Below are 21,988 nucleotides of genomic sequence, written 5' to 3'. Positions count from 1 at the left end.
TCCCTTGTAGTGTCTTCTACCAGAGAATCTTGGTTTCACTTTACCAGCATGAATGAATTCACCTTCTACCCTCAGGAGGGGGTTCAGGACCATTAAACCCATGTAACAGTGAAGAAATCGGAGGCAAAGAGAAGAATCTTTGCCTATGGTGTCCCAGTGAATCAGCACCACACCTGGGAATAGGTGGGATTAACACCATGTACATAATAGATAGTTCCAGGACAGCACCATAGTTCTGCTGCCTGCCTCTCACTAGGCACAGGCACAGATCATGTAAGGAACATCTGGATGCCTTGTGGTTGGTTTCAGTCCTCAGCAGGGAAATGCTTTGGGGAGTCTCTCAAGGCAAGGGATTTTACTTCTCTCCTAGTGCCTTGATGTGACTGGCCACCATGCTAATTGGCTTCATTTGTGTGATCAAATATTAAGACTCCAGCCTGTAATGCTCCCTATCTTGTAAACCATCAATTGTGCAAATTCAGGTTGTGCTTGGCATAAATTGTCTAGTGGAATTGTCTCTTTCCAGTCAAAGAACGGGATGGTTTCAGGCCTGCCTTCAGATTCAAAATGCCATTACTAGACCTGGTCAAAATGCTTGGGTTTTCTTTGCTATATTTTGACGTGTTCTGGTCCCTGCCATGTAAACTCTATGCCCAGGCTCCTCATGAGTTGTAGCCTCACAGCTCCCATCTTAGCACCCTGAGGAATCCATAGTAGAGTTTTTTATCAGAATGCAGGACCTGAGAATGGGAGATGTGGACCCGAGTGAGTTAAATCATCAAATCACATCTCTGGCATATACTTTGTCCCCTTGAGCCTCCCTGCTGGTGTAGGAATCCCACAGCCCTTGACTTGCTGGGTGCATCTACACATTGCCATACAGTGATGATGCTACTGCACCATGCTTTAGTACTTCCTTTTGGAAGTACTAAAACACAGCGTAGTAACCGTCCGTGCTGTGCTGTACAGGTGGCACACACTTAGATTTTGCAGCTACGTCACTGTAGCAGCACGGTCCCAGTTCCCAGCTATAGTATGCCACTATGGTGAAGTAGCTAGTGATCATGTGTAGATCTGCATGATTACTACATCTCCATAGCACGCTGTACAGAAGCATAGCACATTGCTTCATCGCCGTAGGGTGGCGTGTAGACGTCCCCGCTGATGGCTAAAATTTAGAGAACAGGCATATTTTCTTGGATCTGTCAACCTCTGCCAAACTCACAGACAAATTAAAAGAGTTATTGTTCCAATTCACCCCTGGCTGGGATCTCTGATTCCACAAGTTAAGAAAAGTCTGGCCTTCTTACCAGCAGATGGGATACCTCCAAGGAAGATGGGATGAGTTACTTAAGGAAGCAGCACTAGTGATGCATCAATACACCTTTAGCTTAGTCTTAAGACTAAGTCACACAAAGTGATGAGGAAGGGAACCTCCCCCCCACCTCCCACCCACACCCCTTTTGTATTAACAGGTCTGCAGCACCTTGAGCAGAGTGGAAGAGGATTGTACTTAGACTCCCTAGTACCACTTAGATGCCTAATAGGAGGAATAGGATCTGCCTCGGTGTGTGGGTGCATCTATATGAGACATTTACTGCAAAGTAGACTAATTAGCTCCACAGTAAATGTCTTACTTCTACACATGTGGCCCTTTTAGGCTGGTGTAAACTAATAAACTCCACAGCACATTAAGGCTGGTGGAGCAGCCCAAGGCTGGCAGGCTGACCCCCAGGTCCCCTGCCAGCTGGGTCTGCTGTGACCTAGCTCAACAGGCTGTGGTCCTGGGCATACATTCAAATGGTGTGCCCAGGAGCAATAAACTCCAATGCAATAAGCACCAGAGTTTATTGCTCCACCCTAATTGTATGTGTAGATGCTCCCTGGTAGTAGGCAGTGCTTACTACAGTGATGGGTGCTGTTGAAGTAGCTAAGTACATAGACAGTTGTGCTGCTGGGGAAGTTGATCTTTCAGACAAAGTGGCCACCCACCAGCACTCTCATGCTAGGCAGAAGACAGGGTAGATTTGTATGTGCTCTGGGGGAGGGAGTGCTGTAATTAGAGCATCTCTGAGAGCCGCTCTAATTAAAGTGCCCACAGTATCTTGTGTATTCAGCATCCCCTGCTTCAAAATGGCAGTGGGGGAGCTTGAACTAAAGCTTGTGGAATGTGGAATGAGCTTTAGTTAAAGCGTCCCCGCTGCCATTTTGCATCATGGTTACACTGAATACACGAGACACGGAGGCTGCTAGAGCACACTAATTAGCATGCTCCAGCAGACTCGATTAATTGAGTCAGCTCTGATGCACTGTAATTACTGTAATTACAGTGCATTGAAGCATCCTCCCAGCACATGTACAGGCACCCTTGTAGACTAAAATGAGAGATATATAGCAAGGGCTTTTGTAAGCAGAGAAGTAAGCTCTGTGCTTATGAAAGCTCACATTATACATCTCTGGTTTAGTTAGTCTATAAAGTGCAAATCTACCCTGCCTTCTGCCTGACTTCTGACTAACATGGATAACTACTGCTTTCATCATGCTATCTTCCTAGCTCCAGCTCAGACTCCAGTGAATGGGTAAACACATTCTGATGACCCATGTATTCCTCCCTTCCTGTTGCTCAGTGTTGCTGAATGCTGTTAGATTACTGTCACTCTCCCACCCCGGAGGTAGCTGCATTTTAGTAGTGGGTGAAGGGATCTTAATACATAATACGCTGTTTATAAAGCATCTTGAGTTGTTTCCAGGAGAACAACACTACGTCATATAGGATTACGTCACCAAGCTGATCTAGGGGAGGTTTATTTCTCCTAATGAGTGTGATTCACATCCCTCTAGGTTCTTGAAAATAAGTTGCGTGCAGAGCTAAGCGAACAATTTGTAATGAACAATTTATTCAATTTATTTAACCCTTGTTTTTCTCTTCACAAATCATCAGCAGACTCTTGTGCCTACTGGTTTGTTTGTTGTTTGGAATTTATTTGGAGACTGTTTTGTGCAAACATATATCAGCATCTAGGTTTCTTGCTGGTGGCCAGGAGTATTCAGCACTGTAGCATACCTCGGTATGCTCTGCTGGTATCTACTTGTTTGAACAACTCCCACAAAAAAACCCGACAAGGAGCAGAGTTTTAAATACCTGACAAGATAACTACAAATGTGTACATTGTTATTCACACTCTATAGATTGAACACAGAGGTTCTGACCTAGCACCCGCTGAAGTCAATATGCATTTTTTCCATGGACTTCAACAAGCTTTGGAGCAGAGCCATAGACTCATAGATTTCTAAGGCCTGAAGGGACCAATAGATCATCTAGTCTGACCTCTTGTATATCACAGGCCAAAGAATTTGTTTCAGCTACTCATGTCTGAGCTCAACAAATAGTACATATCTATTCCCTGATTAGATGAGCTTAATTCTATTCATTGTTATTTATTTACCCAAACCACTAACAGCATGCCAGGCACTTCACCAACATTGGACAAAACTGTCCTCCATCCCATGAATAAAATGCCTTCAGTCCCCACCTACGCACACTCTTTACTGTGCAAGTCCAACTGCACTGACCCTGCCCTCTCCTGTTTTCCTGTCCATCACTGAATGTGTCTCTTTCAAAATCAGATTCCCAGTGTATGTGCTTGCACTCTTTCTCTCTCACATTCACACACACACTGAGCATTTGCCACCTTCAGTAGTCTCCGGTATTTATTCACAATTCTCAGTCAGTTCTTCTACCACTGTTTGTTTGCCAGAAAACCAGCAAGAGACAAATCTTCAGTGGGTGCAAGCTGACATTTTACGAACCCCCCTGGTTAGCTACAGACACTATTTGCTGCTGCCCACCCAGCTGCCAGGAAAGCTTTTCCTGTGAGAAGCAATTGATCCCAGTCACCCCTATCTCCTCGGAAGAGAGTTAGCTCTTTCTCCAAGCGCAGAACTAGCTTAAGGTTTACAAAAGCTTTGCTCAGGGTTGAGTAGCTGTAAAGAGTAAGTGCAACCTGGTTAGCCCATGGGGCACGAGCTGTAGCATCAAGTATTTACAGAAATGTCTGAATTCAAAACTTGACAGGCCTTTCAGAGATAATGGGACCTCTGGCCTTAACTGCCACACTCCTCTTCAGTGTTTCTAAGCCCTCTTCATAGTCTCTCAGTAGAGCATTAACTGCTTCCTCAGTGCTCAGTGATCTAGGTATGTCAGTGATAATTGCATCTGCTTGGAGGTTAGTCATTCAGGATACAGCTCAGTGACACACCAGTCTGTGCACGTCAGGGCAGAATACTGCCTTTTACCGGGTGAGGCACACACACTGTTATCCTGCCTCTTCAAGTGCCATCTTCCAGAGGCCCTGAGAGCCATGGCTCTCCTAAAATATCCTGTCCTCAATACCTGACCTTACTGATGAAAGTCATTTGCCACTTTAGCTTCAGTAATGTCTGACAAAAGGTCTTGGAAATCACCACTGAGATGCTGCAGTGCCCACCTTTCTTAAGCCTGTAGAAACAGGTTGGGAGTCCCACTGGAACAGCCAGTCTCTTGGAGTAACTGCATCTAGTTACAGCCAGACACATGGTGAGAGTGGTCTGCTTTGGAAACTGGAAAAAGTTTTCAACTCTGTGCAGAAAACCATAAGGCCATGGCACTCTCCTCCCCATCCTTCAAGGCTCTCTTCTGATCGTCTAATATGGGCAGGGATGGAGCTGGGGATCAACGACTGGGATTCAAGCATCATCTTCAGTTCCACTGGAAAAAGAAGGAAGTGCCCCCTCTCGCTCCTCCTTCTCCCCGCTGTGGTCTTGCTGCCAGCGCACTGCACTGAAACACTGCAGCTGCCACAAACCTGTGGCCTCTTCAGCTGGGAGCACAGACTCTGGTGGACAGGGAGCCCAAGCAATGTGCACATTGTGCATCTGCTGATTTCCTGCCTGAGTCACTTACAGTACAGGGAACTACTTACCTGTAAGTAAGGTGGATCTGTGCAAAAGAAGTGTGTGTGTCAGGAGCTCCATACAGATTGGTGACACACAGGGTGGATCTAGGGGAAGGGGTAGGAGATGGAGAAGCCTGACAGGCATACATATGAATGGGCAAAACCTTCCTAATAAAATATAAGGCAGTTTTACCCTGGCCTCAGATGTAGGCTCAGTTCTGTCTCTGCCTAGTCTTTGGGGCTCCAGCAGGTGTTTTACTCTCTGACTCTGTGACTGAAGGCTCAGCTGAGACAATCCAGGAAGGGAAGCATCCAAGCTTCTCATTTCCACAGGCGCTGTGCTCTTTTGAACCTCACTGTATCTCTGTGAAGCAGACTTCTGTTTTGTGTGAGGCAGAGCGAGCTGAGTACAGTGCTCTCACACTGGGAGCCGAGCACATGAAGTGAGCGAGGGACCTGGCTGTCTCCAGTGGCAGAGATGAAAGGGATAGTTATCAAAGCAAAGAAAGAGGCTGGGGAGGCGAGAGAGCTCTGGGTTGATCTATGCCACAGCAAATTCTCTTGGAGGCAGCCGAACATGTCATGGAATAGACAAAGAATGAGCAAGTGATGGGCAAGCCACATTAGGGTCAGAGCATACTTGGGCTCATCATCCCAGCATCTTGAGTCTGTTAGGCTCCTGAGGAAAACTCCCTCGGCACCATCTGCTTGTCACATTTCTAGCACTTCCCGTTTCCTGTTATGCCAGACCCAGCATCTCTTCCCAGGTGCAGTATCCAGCACCTCTGGGACCAGCCAGCACAAAGATGCAACATGTATGAAAAATGAAGGTGAGAGAGAAAGGATAAGCCTTTCAAAACTGTCCATGCAGTTTGGCTCTAGGGCAGACCACTAGGCTTCTGGCACGCTAGGACAGGGTTCTAGGATGCTGTCTGGTTTTAGGACAAGTGGAAGGAGGGAAAGGCACCTCTGATTTCACCCACCTCTAATGCAAACCTAAGATAAAAACCTAGGACCTCCTTCTGTCCTAGGTTTTTACGTAAGGAATGCTGTTAACACCAAAACCTCCTTTCTGACAGGTGGTCCACTTCCTTCCCTCCTGCCAGCATTCACTGTATGTGCCCCTGCAAAGTCTGGTTTGGAATGATTTCTGGTTTGTCCCCAACACTCACTTCTATCCTGTGGCAGTAGTTGGGAACACAAGCTGGGTGCTGCTCATTTTCTCCTATCACCCATTTAAATGAGAAGAGAGAACATTCTTGTCCTCATAATAGATTCCTTTGGAGAGCTTCAACTCACATCTGGGATTCACCTACCCCTAAGCCTTCTAATCTTGTGGTTAGGGATCACCTGCATTATTGTGGATTGTGCATTATCACCTGGTAGATGCCATCACAGGCACTAGAAGCAGGGTGAGGTTTCTCCTCAAGCCAGGTTATGTTGGAATGTGTGGCTGTGGTATAAATTGACTCTGAAAGGAGAAACAGCAAGAGCTGGGAGTAGTGTCTGGGTGTGGGTGTCAGCTCTGTATGACTCTAACCTGCCATAGAGAGGCTATGGATGAGTCTTTCACTGGACTGTTACCATTGTACCAGGGTGCAGCCCAGTGTGCATATCTGGAAATCTGATTGAAATAAAGGCAGCTGTGTTATTTCTGAGGAGATGGTCCATGGGAGTGTCTAAGTAACACAGGCTCAGTGGTTTTGTTTGAATCACATGCTGGCCCTATAGTGTTTTCCCCATTCTCTCCCTTGGCATGTTGAAAGCAGACTTTTTTCATTCTGCATCGCAATCAGACTTCTGCATTCAGACACTTTGCAACTCTGAATGTATAAGTAAGTCACAGAGGGAGTCTTTTCCTTTAAAACATGGTCAATTTGATTGATCTATCCTGCCTACCTGTCACTGTCATATCTAGGCAGCAACTATAGGAAGTCAGGGAATTAGTACTTTTACCTGGGCAGGGGCCATTACTCCTGCATGCTTCACTCTCATCTAGATTGTATTGCCATAAGTTGGTTGGAGAATGATTCCAAAAGGCAGGAATAATCTTTATGTCCATTTTATGGCCATTTTATAACGGTTAAATCAATGACTATGTCACATCCTTGACAGGCAGGAAGGTTGACTATGTCACATCCTTCCTGCCTGGAAGTTAGGCATAGGCTTCCAAGGGGGCTTTAAACAGGGTAAGACACAAGTTCCTCCTGATTGCGGAAGTTGGAGCTCCACAGTCTAGATCTGTCTGCCTGAATATTTAGCCTGGTATCTGTCACCCGCAGTGTCCACATAGATTTTAGGGCAGGGGATGCAGTGAGGGGGTGGTAGTTCCTGAAGCAGTATGAGAGAGGCAAGACATTCCGTGGGTGATATTTTTTATTGAACCAACTATATAGTTGGAAGGGATATGGACAAGCTTTTTTTAGGACTGTACATCACTGCCACAACATAAAAGCACAAGAGACACTGTGGCAATTGGGCTCTTTATACATGGATGGATGGATGGATGGATGGATGGATGTTATAAAATATCATATATAATGTTTATTGTATCAGGCCGGGTTTAAGGAATGGGATCTTAGTCATGTCTAAATTACCATAATATTGAGGATACAACGCAGCTGTGGCCTTCTCCAGGTAGAAATAATTTCTCTTGGCATGCTTAGAATACCAGCAATGCACTCTGGAGACCCTAGGCTGGGCCTCTGCCCCCCTCCTTCCCCCGCATTCAGCTGGGCAAACAACATCATGTGAATGGGACCAGTAACACATAGGGCATGGCAAGGTCAGCCAGCATTACAGCCTGCCAAAGCAAGCACCTGGCAACAGAGAGAAGCCCACTCCAGAGAGCAGGGTAAAGTCTTTTCAGATCACCATGACATTGAAATCAGAGGTTAAGTCTGAGCAGGCCTTCTGAGTGACCTGCAGGCCCTGGCTTTCTTCCTTTTATCTTTAGAGGAATACTTCATATCTAATCAGCCAGATCTTGTGAAGGATCCAGACACTGAGAGTGCAAGTGCATACACTGCCTCACTTAACACCAGCTGAGAGGCATAGCTGCAAGACAGGCTGTCCCCACCTCTTTCACTGAAGAGAGTAATGCATGGGGGACACAGGTGTGTAAAGACTCACTCGCTCCAAGATGCTATTTATTTTCCATGCTACTGACTATACATAAACAAGTGCCCAGCTGAGAGTTGCAGGCACCATCCTCCCCTCTTGCCCTCCTTCTGCCTCTGGAGGCAGGGGGTCCCTAGCAGAGACTGACATACTAATAAGCCAAACGACAGTACTGAGTGCAGGCAAGCATGAGGCCCATCTGGTGACAGACAGAGAGAATCTGCTTACAGACTGATCTAGTTCATGTTATAGCCAAGCTGGTTTGATCTACATAAATGGGCATAATGACTTTGATGTGACCTTGAAGTGGACGTAGGGTTGGAGAGGGGAGCAGCAGGGAGACATTGTATAGTGGATCAACTTGTAGAAGCACCATGTATGAGCAAACCTGGCATCAGAGACCCCCTCCCTGGTCTGCCCCAATCTGTTTTGATTATCCCCTGCCCATGAAAAAGTTGAGGCAGAGGGAAACAAAAAACTGAATGAACCAAGGATGTACAATGAATCAGCAGCAGATCTGGAATTAGAACCCAAGAATCTTGGCTCCTCTGTGTTTTAAGCACTAACTAATGCTGCCTCCCTTTCTTGTTTTGACTGCATGTTGGATGGGGCCTTTCCCTTTGAAAATAACAGAAAATATTTTTAGTTGAAAATTACACAATGGAGGGGGTTTTTTCCTTAAAAAAGAACCTTGAACCCAGTCCTGTTGTTCACACACACGAAAGACTGTTGCTGGCATCAAAGTCCGTAGGTGTTTTGCAGGAAAGAGAATTGCAATGTTTTGCCCTTGTACTTAGTGTCAATGACAGATGTCTCGTGTCATTTAGGCTTCTGTATTCAACTATATTCAGCTCCTTCCCCTAATTATGGTTCATACGAAATGAGCCAGATTCACAGAGCATAGCTTCATTAAAAGTCTACCGAAGTTAGCTTGCACTCGGTATGAATTAAGCTATATCATCACCTCCTCTATATAGACACATGCAGACAGACACCCACACACACCCCACCCTACCTTATTCTCTCACCGTGTATCCAAGCATATGCACCTCCATTTCCTATTTGCTCATTTTGGCCCTGGGAGGATGTGAACTATCACAAGACTGTAGACCTGATCACTGCTAGGCTTTTCCCATTCCTCCTGACCAATTCTCATATGAAATTTTTAATCCATGGCAAGCACCATAAACATTTTCTACACTAGCAGAGCTGGCCTTATGGAAAATAGCACTTCTCCCCTTCCCCCCCTGCCACCAGCATGGGAGTCTCTTAGTCCCTGTGTGGGACACCTGCCCCTGCCCCTGCTCCTTGATGCAGGTCCTGGATTCATGTAAGTATTCCCCTCCTTGTCCTGGAGGTGCACATGGTAGTGAGGTGCATTTCCCCAGCAGCCATGCCTGCTGGGCTCCCCAGTGGAGGGGATCTCCTGGGGATGCCTGGGGAGTTAGGTGGTGCAACAGGACAGGCATCTACCAAGCACCAGCCACACCACAACACTGTGGCAGCTCCTTGGTGGTCTGAGTCTGGCTCTGCATCCCCACAGGTCTGGCCCTTCCCCCCAAGCTGGGATATACCCAGACAGACAGGAAGACCTTGCACCCTGCTGCCCATGCCCCCCAGATTGTGCGTGTGTGTGCACAGTGCCCCCCAGACCATGGTGCCCTGGGCAGTCACCCACATCACCCACCCCTAAGGCTGTCTCTGCACTAGGACATAAGCAATTCATTTTCACACAGCGTTTTGGCCTGGAGGGAATGCTGCGGCTTAAACACACTGTGTTGCCTTTCTTTCCTGCAGAAAATAACCCCTTCAAAAGTCACAGCAACAGCAAAGAAGGGAAGTTTGATCCTCCTGCTCCAAAAAAACCCAGCACTGAACTAAAGGGGAATCATTCCTAGCTGTTGCCAGTATAGACCCATGACACACACAGTGGAGTAGTTTTGATTGCATTGCCTCGAGCACTGATTCTCACCCAAGATGTCTGCCTTGAGATCCTTCCAAGGGTGATTCAGGGTGCCACATAATGTTAGTACTGTTAGGTGTGCGAACGTGGTTCACAAGACAAACCCAGAGATTTCAAATAGGAATCCGTAGTCTTAACACCATTCTGACATGTCATGATCTTTTTGAGTTCTTTGCAATGTTATTTTTCTGTAGTTAAAAATGAGTGAAAACTAGGAGCTGGTGTTTTCTGAGAGGGGTCTCGAGTCTATCAAGGGGTTTCTTGTGTCTAAAAAGATTGAGGACTACTGCCCTAGAGGAAAGTTATGTTTCTTATACTCTCTACTTATACCCTCTACTCATCGCTCAGGGTTGACTCATGAATGCCTGCAAAGTGCTTTGAAATCCTACATAACATCAAGGCTGATAAAGAAAGAGAGGCTTGGGAGTGGCAGCAGCATGGTGATAGCATTTTCCAAACAGATGGACCTGTGGCCTCTGAGAGTTTGGGTGTGAATCCATCCATTAAGGAGACATTGAGACAGAGACTAAAGTTGATAGGTTCAGGAGATAGTCAAGAGCCCATAATTATGTTTATTACACATATGTTGCTGTACAAAGCATCATTAGAGACAATGGAAGAGTAAATACATTTTATCGTGGCACAGAGACAAATTACATTCCTATAAATTACAGCTCACTGCAGCTTGATATTATTTCTCTTCCTCCATCACCAATAAGATCATTTCCCCCACTCTCTGTCTCTTGGCGCTCAGAGCAGTAACTTTCCACCACAGCACCATAATTGAGAACACAAGCCTGCTGCTGATTGCTTTTCATTATCATTCATTTAAATGAGAAAGAGAGAGGCCTGTATTTGTTCTCAGGATTATGAACAGTAATAGATTCCTTTTGAGGGTTTTAGCTAGCTCCTGGGATTTGTCTGCACTGAGCTCTGGGCTTGTGCTTTATGATCAGCTATGCTACAATAAACCATGGGGAGAATGCAGTCAGGACCCTAGATAAAGAGGGAAGGGCTGTTTCTCTCTGGTTTCTCTTTTTGAATGTATGGAATTTAGATTCTAGGTTAGATATCTGACTTTCAGATTCGTATCCCCCACGATTGGTTTTAGGTTGGATCCAAATCTAGATTCTGGCTTTCAGTCTCTAGTTGCTGCTCAGATCTCCTATGAACAGCTAATCTCAGGAGATTTCTATCTTTTGTAGTTGGGATATTGTGGAAATGCTGGTTGCAAATTTCATCACTGTTGGATTGGAAAGCAAACCCCAGCCTGCCCCTAATCCAGATCCATACTATGAACCAAACAGCTCCTGACTTTGCAGTTCATCCCATAAAGCTAGAGAGAGAGAGGATTATTCATACTAGAAATCTTTGTCTCCACTCACTGGCTAGCCTTCCTTTGCTAGTTACTGTGCCTCCCATCTCTAGCTATCTAGCTGTCTGTCTATCTATCTCGGAGATAGCTAGATAGACAGACAGATGATATGACCTTTCACTCTCTTGATTTCTCTTTATGTCAGTCTATTCCCCACTCCAAAACATATTCACTTTGCATTGAACCGTGCTCTGGAAAGCTGATAGGTTAAGTAACCTGCCATCTGCCCTAGTATCCAAGCCATTCTTGGGTCCCTGGACCGTCCCCGTTCTTCAGCTGATGAATCCGACTAGTATCATTTTTTCCTAACCGTTGTTGCAATTCTGATAGACTGAAGTTTCCATTCTGTGGCAACTGAAATAAGACTTTTCATGCTGCAAGCAGGTAACATTTAGAGCCATCCCCTTGGGTTACTGTATCTGGCATCCCAGCTGGTGCTCTTTTGTGTATGCACCACTCTTCTGAAATGCCAGCTCTGAGCTTAAAAGAGCCAGCAGAAGGCACAACTTACTTGCACAATAATTGATTCCTCATCACTTGTTACAGGTCTTTGTTTCCTTCTCAGATTAGGAAAGATGAGCTGCTAAAGATAACAAGGAAAATACCAAGTACACCCCATTTAGAGATGCTACCAACAAGATTGTCGGTGGCCAGGGATTTCCTGGCCACTCTGGGTTCTGACCTGTTGCAGAGATTTAGCGACAGATGCCTGGCCTTCCCTTATCTGTGCATCACTAGCAGGTGTTCTGAGGAAAGGCCAAATCCAAATCAGATGGGGAGAAGGTTGAGGAATGGAAAGAAGAAACAAAAATCTGCCAGTGAGGATCTGGATTTCTAAATGGGTAGCTGTGCAAGGCTGCCATGTGAAACTGAGCTTGGGAACAGATTGCAGGCAACCATCCTACACTGCCCTCCCTAGGAAATAGACTGATTGGGCCTCTCCCATTTCCATTAATGTATGGATTGGAGGGCATGTCTCAGTTAGATTCTTCTCCAACATGGAGGCATTGGAAGAGCCATATATTCTCCTGCTCCCTCTGTTTTCAATCCACAGGTTTCAAAGCACTTACAAAGTGTTAGTTAAGCCTCAGAACACCCCCATAAAGTGAATTAGTGTCATTATCTTTATTTCACAGATAGAGAAACTGATGGACAAAGGGATGGTGACTTCTATGGCGGGTCAGTAGCAAAGCAAGAATGGGGAAGGCACCCCGAGCCTGTCTTTTCTCTTAGCCACTAAGCTGAGGACTAGACATAATGCTCCAAATGGAGCTATTAGTTAAGTTCTTTAAATAATTAGACAAGCAGATTCTGTTATAAGAGGGGAACTTTTTGGCTTCTTACAAACATAATGCTTTTGGCTTGTTCTGAACCAATATGAAGTATGTATCAAGGCACTGCAAGCTGTGTGTGGGGAGGAGAATTGTTGAGAGGGGGACAGGAGGTTACAGGTCCCGTCACACAGAGGTGCCCCATCATCAGCTTGCAGTGCTGCGAGCATTGATCATGAGGCCTCAGCAGAGCGGTCCAAAACAGTTTGGCCTCCAGGGAAGTATCCCCAAAGGAAAAGGCTGTGCTGCACAAACTCCAAGATCAGCATTCAGGGCCAGACCAATCAGTATGCTCAAAAGACCTTTGGCTTTTGGACAGTGATATGTGACACAAGGCACAGGGCCAATCTGTGGTACATACACAGATGCACAAAAACCTCTTGGAGTAGGAGGTTGTGAGCAATAGGCCGTGAAATGTAAGGGCAGGGCTTCTCTTCAAGTGGTTTGAAGTCTAGTTGGGGAAGAGAATGACTTCAACGCCTGCAATCCCAGCTGAGGGCTCAATGTATGTTTGTATGTTGACACGAGAATCCTGTCACTTCTAATATGCCAGGATGGGTGAAGATCCTACTGTCACTCCAGTGATGTTGTACTACTCTTCCTATCTTCCCAGCTAAGAATTCCTAGTCTGTAGTGATGGCATGATAGGTGCACTGATCTCTGTAGCCCAGAACCAACAGTATTAGGGGTCAGGGCCTAGGGTGGAGGAACCTGCAACACAATGAAGCATTTCAGTTAGACTAGGCCTGGAAAAGATCATTTAGGAAACAAATCAGCAAACTAAGCAAGAAAATGAACCAGGGGGTATAAGCAATCTTTAATTTATGTGATGCCATGAGCTTGAATTCAGTCTTGTTATAAACTGCTGAAACCATGTTGACATCAAAGGACTTTCACTCTTTCTACCATACCTGAACGCGGCCCTCTAAATCTAGCATCCATAGTGAGCAGAAGGTGTTAGTAAAAGGACTAACAAAAGGGAGGGAGTTTCTCTGATTCTTTCCAGGGGGTGCATTGTGATTTGGTGACTAGAGAAGGTGGGGCTAAAAGCTTAAGGCATGGGTTCTCTGTGCAGCTCTTAACAATGGTTCATGGTGTAATTTTAGGCAAGTCACTTAGCATCTCTATGCCTCAGTTTCCTCACAGGTGGAAGGTGACATGCTCCAACTTGGAGAGGTATCAGGGGGCTTCACTGATGTTTGCCAAGTGTCCTGTGAGCCACACCTAGAAAGAGCTAATGATTAGATGTTTTGTTGGGCAAAAAGCAAAGCAGAGACTTGACAGCCTGACAGGGCAATCTGGGCATCTTGAGGACAGGCTTGGATTTAGGCCAGGAGTTCACAGCTAGTGCTTAGTTGGCACTAGTTTACAGTCCAGATGCTTTTCTGAGTCCTTTTCTGTCTTGCTTTCCCTTTTTCACCTAGGAACCCAAAGTTCATTTGCCGAATGATTTGCCCCAACACTTGCTGATCGGCCAGGCTCTTGTATGGCAGATCCTACCTGCCGTCGCCAAGTGAGGTTAGAATAGAGGGTGTCTGTTTTAATGCTTGCTCACTGGCAGCTTCATGCTAATTCTTCCCTCTGTCTCAGCCTCTCACCTTCTCAGCTCCAACAGCTGTAATTAGCTGCTCTGAACACACTCTTGTTGACATTGATCTATGGGGTTATTTAGTCCCTGCTTGGACCATCAATTCACCCAACAGCCTCAATGAGATTCAGGCTTCATTCTTCTTCAATTAGACATTGCTTCACAGGAAGTTTCTGAGGGCAGTGGGCAGAGAGGAAGCCTGTGGCTCAAAGCTGTCTTTGCTTGAGGTTCCCATAGCGACTTCCCTCATTCCAGGCTCTGTGTTTCCATGGAGGAGAGCTCAGGCTCACTTATCTCTGTCTTCTCAAGGTCACACCATGCCAGCTGACCTCTCCTGAGAATGATATGCTGTCATCTCAGCTCAAAGTATCAATCCTTGGTACAAAATGGACACCTCCAGGAAAGGCAACTTGTCATCGCCTGCACTTCCAGTTCAGATGGGATTCTTCCCCTCTTGGTGAAATTCTGATCATATTCGTGGGAGAGGGGATGTTGGACCATCCAATTCTCCCCACCCTCTCATCAGATCAGACTTAATCCCAAGGCCAATTCTGAATAACCCTGGAGATGGAGCTTCCACTCCTTTCTTCAAGAGGCCTCATGTCTCTCTGGGTTGGGATTTTATTTTTTATATTCAACCTGCTTGGTTTAATCCCTTAAATCCTACATCCGGGCTCTTTGAACCATAACAAGCAATTACCCTCTCTCTCCTTAATGCTGATGCCTTTGAATATTCCTAAGCAATAACCACCTCTTCTCTTATTTGTCTCTTTGCCAAGTTACATATATTTCAGTCTTTTAACCTTTCCTTGTAAGTCAGCCACTCAGAATTCAAACATTTCTTCATCTTTATTATGTACCGCTGAGCACCCTCCAATTTAGCCATATCTCTCACGCTGAAGCACCAGATGGGGTCCTTCCAGAGCCACCTCCCCTCTCCCTGATATGATGCCTCTGAGATGAAGGTGCCAAAAATAAAACACTCCTAGGTGACCAGGGCTATATAGAGAGGAAGTATTTTCTCCCTGCCCTCTGACCCTGATGCCTCTAGAATTGAAGTGTCCTTGCTAGAATGCAGTCATCCTAGCTACAGCATGACCACAGACATACAAAAAGAGGTTATCATCACCTCTCTGCTCTTCTGTGTGTGAAGACCGAAATTCATGGCTGTTTTTAGCTTCAGAAGAGCGAGAGTTACTTCAGCCCACTATTTCAGTGCCGAGACTGGAGATGCTATGACTAGAGCTGTTCAAATAATTGATTTTTTTGGTTTGCTGACTACACTGAAAAATGAGGGAGAAAATTCATTTCAGTTTGACCCGATGCGACATTTTTTTTGCATTTTTGTCTGAAACAAAAACTCAGAGGAAAATCTTTCAGGTTGACCACAACAATTTATTTGACAGAAAACAAGAGCCTTTTTTTTTTCATTTGGGGGCTTTGAACCATTTTTAAAATTTAAAAATAAGTTTTGGAAGGAATTGTTTGGAAAATGTCAAATAAAATTATTTACTTTTCTGAAATTGTTTCAAAGTTTAAAAAATTTTTTTTGGCTGAAACCATTTGCATTTGATGCATATTCACACATAATTTGGGTTGCTCTAAATATGTAGGTTGGGGTGAAAAAATAGTTTTGCATGGGAAGTTATGGCAAACCGTAGCTGTGACTATCTTGGAGACCAACAGACCTGCCCCCCTGCAGGTTCTCATCCCATCTGTCTAACATAAGGTCCCTCATATCCCAATTTTACAAGAACTGTTTGGGACACTGCAAGCTGATGGAGACTGACCTGTGACTCCAGTGTCTGGTTTCTTTCTGGCAGGCTCCTTGAATCTTTTAGTTCGCGTAAAGAACAAACGGGCCATTGACACCCAAGTATGGTCACTCAGTGGGAACAGAGGAAACAAGTGGCAGCAAGTACACGTCCCCATCAATCCTCCAGGACCCTTTCAGGTAAGCAAGCACCAAAGACACTGAGCCTAGCTGCACACTGTGGCCATCTACCCTGTTGTACAGCCACTGGATATGTAAGGTAGAGGGATAGCACATAGCCGTTGAGGAAGGGATTCTGTTACAAGGTCACAGGTGAGAAGTATGTGGGAAGTGTGAAACACCAACCTGTTTCCTCCCTAAAACCATCAAACTCCGTCATTCAACAGCATTGATTCGTTACTGTCATTTTGCTGATGAGCCCTAGAAACCAGTCTGCAATTGTAGGCTTATTTTTGTGTGTCCAAGATCATTGCCAGTTACTGTATGTTATGGATGTGATGCTTGCGAGCACAGGGCTCCAAAATGCATGCAAATAACCATGGTACCATGTATTTTGGAGCACGTACTTGGGTTTATTGTTGGAGGATTGTTCGTGAGTGGTGAGCTAGCCACTTGCAGGTTTTATTATGTAGTTACTTCTGACCACAGGCAGAGCTGACCTGAGCAGGGTGCGGGGCCTGGGGCAAATCAACCAATGCAGAGTCCCACCCCTGCTCTGCTCTGCAGGGCCCCCCAGAGCACGGGGCCTGGGGCGGTCACCCCAATTCACACCGCCCCAGGATGGCCCTGACCACAGGGACACCCAGCAATTTGGTATGGTAGGAAATTGTTATTTTTAATTCTAAGCCCTGCACACTAGTTTCTTGTTGTAATTGTGCTGGTAAGGTCTGGATGTGAGCACTTTGGCTAGTTGTTGTGTGCTTGCGAAATGCCTAGTACACTTTTGGGTGCTATAAAATAATAAACAAGGACTTAGTTACTCGTGTGAGTACTGTTCAGTGGCAGCTGATTTGTTATTCCAGAATTCTTAATGAAAGCTGAGTTATAGCCATTAATTTGTTATTCTGCAGTTGCTGGTGAGTACTATACAGTGCTTCTTGGATTGGTGTCATAGGCTGGTAGGCTCAGGGACTGGACACACTGGTTTGTTCCTGTAGAGCTGCTTCTGGGCTATTCACATACATATAGCGATGAGTAGCATTGAAGCATGTAGATACAGTTGTTTTTAGGATGCCCCTGGATGTTATTTTTGTAGGATATCCTACACTGGCAGGGCCAGGACGTACTGCTTTGTTATTTTAGAGTGACCTCTGAAAGCTACATCAGACAGTTGGACACAAGTTTGTCCCTATATACATTTGCTACTGTCAGTGAAGGTGAGCATTAGTTACTGTGGGGGAGCATGCAGGGATGGGCATATGTTCACCATTACTGGGGAAGGGAAAGCTGGCAGGGACATGGGTGTGCGTCTAGGGTGGAGGACAGGGGAGAACACTGCGAGGGGGGAGGAGGGGAGCATTGATGACATTTTACTGTCACAGGGAGCCCACAGAGGTGGGGGTGGAGTGGGTTTGCTGTCACAAGCAGGGGATGCTACTCAAACCCTTGTCTTTGTCCTCTAAATGGTGCCCATCCACCAGAGTCTAAGCATCTGCCACAGTGCTGAGAGGGGAGCACAGACTGTGGCTCTCTCCTGGGACTGCTGCCGCCAGCGGTCAGTGTGTAGGGCCAGAGGCTGGCCTTTACCCCCTGCTCCTTAGCAAGGAGGAGTGAGAGCTAGGGCCAGTTGTTCCCTCAGCCCCGAGAGCAGGCAGTGATTGAGCTTCTGCCCCTGGGCTTGCAGGCAGAGTTTGGTAACCATGGGAACTGCAGAGGGATTCAGGTTGATGAAGCTGTAACTGTCAGGTTCGGAGAAGGAAGGAGCTAGTCTCTGCATGCATCCTGATGCGAGAGGGTGCAGGGAGGAGGGGGGAGAGACCTCAGGCCTCCGCACGTGGGGCTGGAGATATTCTAGCAGTGGAGAGGGGAATTGTCTGCCTCCTGCCAGTGCAGGGTAGAGGGTTGTCTGGTGCAACTCTGTCCCCTTGACCCCCATGTTTGGGGGGAGAGACACTGTCCTGCGCAGAAGCATTGATGTGAATGGCAGTCTAGGTTGGTGGAGGTGCGTCAAGGCAACAGGCAAGAGGAAGCCCACAGGGGAGCAGCTAGCGGGGTTGGGGGAAGTCAAGGACAGCCAGGCAGCTGGGGGAGAAGAAACAGGAGATCGAGGGCTAGGTTCCCCCTTCAGGGAGGCAGCCAGTGGCTGTGGAGAATAGGAACTGCTCAGGGGACTTGCCAGGGGCTTACAGCATTGTAGAAGCCTATAGTAGGGTTGGCTAAGGGTTGCAGGGGAGAAGGATCCCCCTTCCCGGGGGCGGCAAGTGTGTTGGCTCTTTGTATCTATAGACAGGGCACCTTGTGTCCTACCCATTCCCTCCTGCCAATCTGCCTTGGGAGCATTTGGCACCCTCGTGCTCTCTCACTGCTTAGTGTCTCTACCCACAGATCATCTTCGAAGGTGTCCGTGGCACAAACTACGAGGGAGATATTGCCATTGATGATGTCACTCTGAAAAAAGGGGACTGTCCAAGGAAGCCAATTGGCCCGAATAAGGGTGAGTGTGTGAGCAGGCTTGAGGGTGTGTACACATGTGCATCAGGGGAGGGGCTGCCAAAGGAAGAGTGTGTGTGTGTGCCGTGGCATCTGATGGGTTGGTATGACTGCGTCAATGAGTGGAGGAGGGGTGCATGTTGTGCAGGGTTGTAACCAGGTTGCGTGATTGTTCTCCCCTGCTCATGGGGTGTGTATCTGTGACAGGTTTGTATGGATGCATTTCTTGGAGGGTTATACGTGGTATGCACTTCTGCAATGGAAGAGGTGGGGGTGGGATTTTTTTCAGCAGTGTTAGATGTTTTCTGCATGTCTGCAGGGGTATGATGAGTTGGAGGGTATACAGAGTTGTTGGTCGGGTTTGTAGTGACCATTGGGTGTTCTCAGTGTTGTCATTGCTGTTAGCTGCAAGGCCAACAGTGAGCTTTCTGGGGAAGGACTTGGCTTATTCCTAAGTGCTTGAGAGTACATTTATAAAAGAAAATCTTTTCCACAGAAAAGGAGAATGACTACCTGCTGTGTAGGCAACAGCAGGGGCATTGCAAAGATCTCATTGACATTATTGTTGTGTTGCTCTGAACCTCAAACCCCTAACCTTGCAGTGAGCAACCACAGGTTAACATGACCCTAAATTAGGGGTTGGCAACCTATGGCCTGTGGACCAGATCTGACCTGTGGAACCTTGAATCCAGTCTATGGGCTTGAGATTTCGGCAGCATACAGCAGGAGGAAGGTGCCTTCTGCTGGCATTCTCCCCTGCCATCGAGGGGATGAATTTCTGCTATGGGCGCTCACTCTATGCCTCCATGGGGAGAAGCGCCAGCTGCAGGCACCCTCCCATGCTACTGGGGAGGCAAGCAGTGGCAGCAGCTGGTCCTAGCACCCACCTTCCCACTTGCCTCTGACCCAGGGTGGGTCACTCTAGCCCACAACCAGAAAGAGCTAGAGAGAAGACTGCGAGGATAATTACAGAGGATGGATATGGGCATTTCTCTGTGGTTGTAGCGGACAGGACTAGGAGCAATGGCCTCAAGCTTCAGTAGAGGAAATTTAGGTTGGACGTTAGGGGAAACTTTCTGACTATGAGGGTGGTCAAGCTCTGGAACCTATACACATTGTGAAATCTCCATCCCTGCAGATTCTCAGATGTAGATTAGACAGACACTTGTCTGGAACAGTTTAGTCGGGGATGATCCCACCTTGAGCATGAGGCTGGACTAGATGACCTTGTGAGGTCCCTTCCAACGCTAATTTCCTGTGATCCTATGATCCCAAGGTTGCCTACTCCATCCTTGAGAATCAGGATCCATTATCACACTTCCTTCGCTCCTTTTCATGTCCTTATAACAAGGTCTTTAGCAGAATTTGCAGATTCATTGGAATCTGACATGGCTGTGCCATAAGCCCTTCTGCTATGGTCTTCCATTATCACCAGCCATTCAGTGGCTCCCTGCCAGCCATTGTTCTCTACACTAATATGCTGAGCTTACAGCCAGGGTGTTGGGCAGTAGCAAGACTTTTACGGTGCTGCAGATATCAGTGAAACCAACTAATCCTAGTCATTTGGGCTTGGGAAGGGACAAATCTTCTCTGACCCTTTAATAGCCTCTATGGGCACATCCAGACGAGTGCAGCCATATGGTATGTGGTGCCACAAACACACCTGCAGCGCCACATACCGCACAGTCTGGTGTTCTGTGCACTGCAAGGGGCACTGCCCAAGTGTGCACTGCTCCTGTTTCTTTTTCCGCAGGTTATTTTGACCCCAGATATCCCCGGGGAACCAAACATCCATGCTTGTCTGGATGCACCCTATCTCTAAATCATTATTTCTTCAGGAGCAGGGTTCTGTTTCTCAAGTCCTCTGGTAACGGACAGGCAGGCACTCCCATTCCCTTGCCTAGTCCATCAGAACTGAGAGCATCAACCAAGCTGAGAATCCTTGAGCTCTGAGATTGAATTTAGCTAGCTGTGTTGGGTCTCTTTCTAGTCTACCACCTGTTCCCTGAAGTGTCTACCTGTAAGGGTCCCAAGCAGTGATGTTCCTACTTCTTCCTTGAGGAGATGACTCCCCAGCTTAAAGCATTTTACTATCAGGAAATACAACAGTCAGCCTACTATTTCTTTGGCTTTATTTTATCCCATTCCCCTTCTTTATACAGATCCCATGCTGAATCATTTCTCATTCCTTATCATTTACACCCTTCATACATGGATCTCAAGGTGAAACTCATCCTTCAGCTGTTGCCTTGGCCAGAAAGACAGATTTAGTTCTTTCAGCATCATGAGTCGGTCCCTCTAGCCCCACCACGTTTGTAGCTGCTCTTTTCTGAGCCTTTTTCCCTTTTGCCCATATCTTTCTGTTGCTAGAGGCCTAAAAAAGGAAAGCTTCCCTCCCTGCTCTGGGATGGGCAACCCAGTAACATCCATCCAGGTCATTTGAATGCCTTGGTTCCTCTGGAGAAGACTGGTAATTTCTGTTTCTCTTCTGTCTTTGAGCAGAAACACCAGTATGTACATGCCTTGTCCTGACTGTAGCCTTGGCTAGCTTCTCAGGGGAATACAAAAGGGAGCAAGACAGCTGGTATCCTGTGCATCTAGGGCTGATTGGGAATTTTTCAAGGAAGCATTTTTTTCGTGGATAATTACTGAGAGCTTTTTATGGGAAAGGGTTTGTTCCATCACATTTCTCAAATCAAAACATTTGAGAGAAAATAATTTCCAAATTGTCAAAATAAACCATCTGGATATCTGTTTGTTAATGAAACATTTGTGTGTGTGGTTCAAAGCAAGTTTTCAAGGCAAATTTCAAGCTCATTAGAATAAAAAAAAAAGAGAAAGCGAGAAATTTTCAACCTCAACAGGAAATATTTACAAGTGATTAAAACAAAATGTTCTAATTGACTGGATTTGAGTTTTTCCAGCTTTTTAGTTCATAACAGAATTCAAGATTCTGACTTTCTTGCTCCTGTTTTGGATGACAAGACATTTTTGAAATAATGGCAAAAAATTCCTTGGATTTCCCACAAGCTCTACAGATGCCCCTGTTGTTTCCTGTGGTACTGGCTGGCACTGACTGACTTATTTTATGGGGTCTGTCTTAACTAATCTCCCTTTCTCTCTCTCTCTTTGATTCATAGCGGTTGCCCTTCCAGGGAATGGTGTCCCAACCCTGCACAGGTCTTCTCTCTGTGGGCCATTGACTTTCTTTCTTTATGTGCTATTCAGATGATGGCAAGCAAGCGTCCGGGTCT

At 46.3% G+C, this 21,988-nt stretch overlaps 1 protein-coding gene across 1 annotated transcript in view; it reads left to right on the top strand.

The window, feature by feature from the left end:
- The window catches only part of MDGA1 (MAM domain containing glycosylphosphatidylinositol anchor 1), a 213,686-nt gene that overhangs the window by 180,913 nt on the left and 10,785 nt on the right, over nucleotides 1-21,988 (top strand). Inside the window, exons 15-16 of the mRNA XM_025197793.1 lie at nucleotides 16,135-16,265; nucleotides 18,630-18,738. Coding sequence (XP_025053578.1) covers nucleotides 16,135-16,265; nucleotides 18,630-18,738 — 240 coding nt within the window. The remainder of the gene's footprint in view (nucleotides 1-16,134; nucleotides 16,266-18,629; nucleotides 18,739-21,988) is intronic.

This window comes from Alligator sinensis, unplaced genomic scaffold (genome assembly GCF_000455745.1).
Source record: "Alligator sinensis unplaced genomic scaffold, ASM45574v1 scaffold198_1, whole genome shotgun sequence".
In the NCBI taxonomy this organism is placed as follows: Eukaryota; Metazoa; Chordata; order Crocodylia; family Alligatoridae; genus Alligator; species Alligator sinensis.
This window is presented reverse-complemented; position numbering and strand designations above follow the sequence as displayed.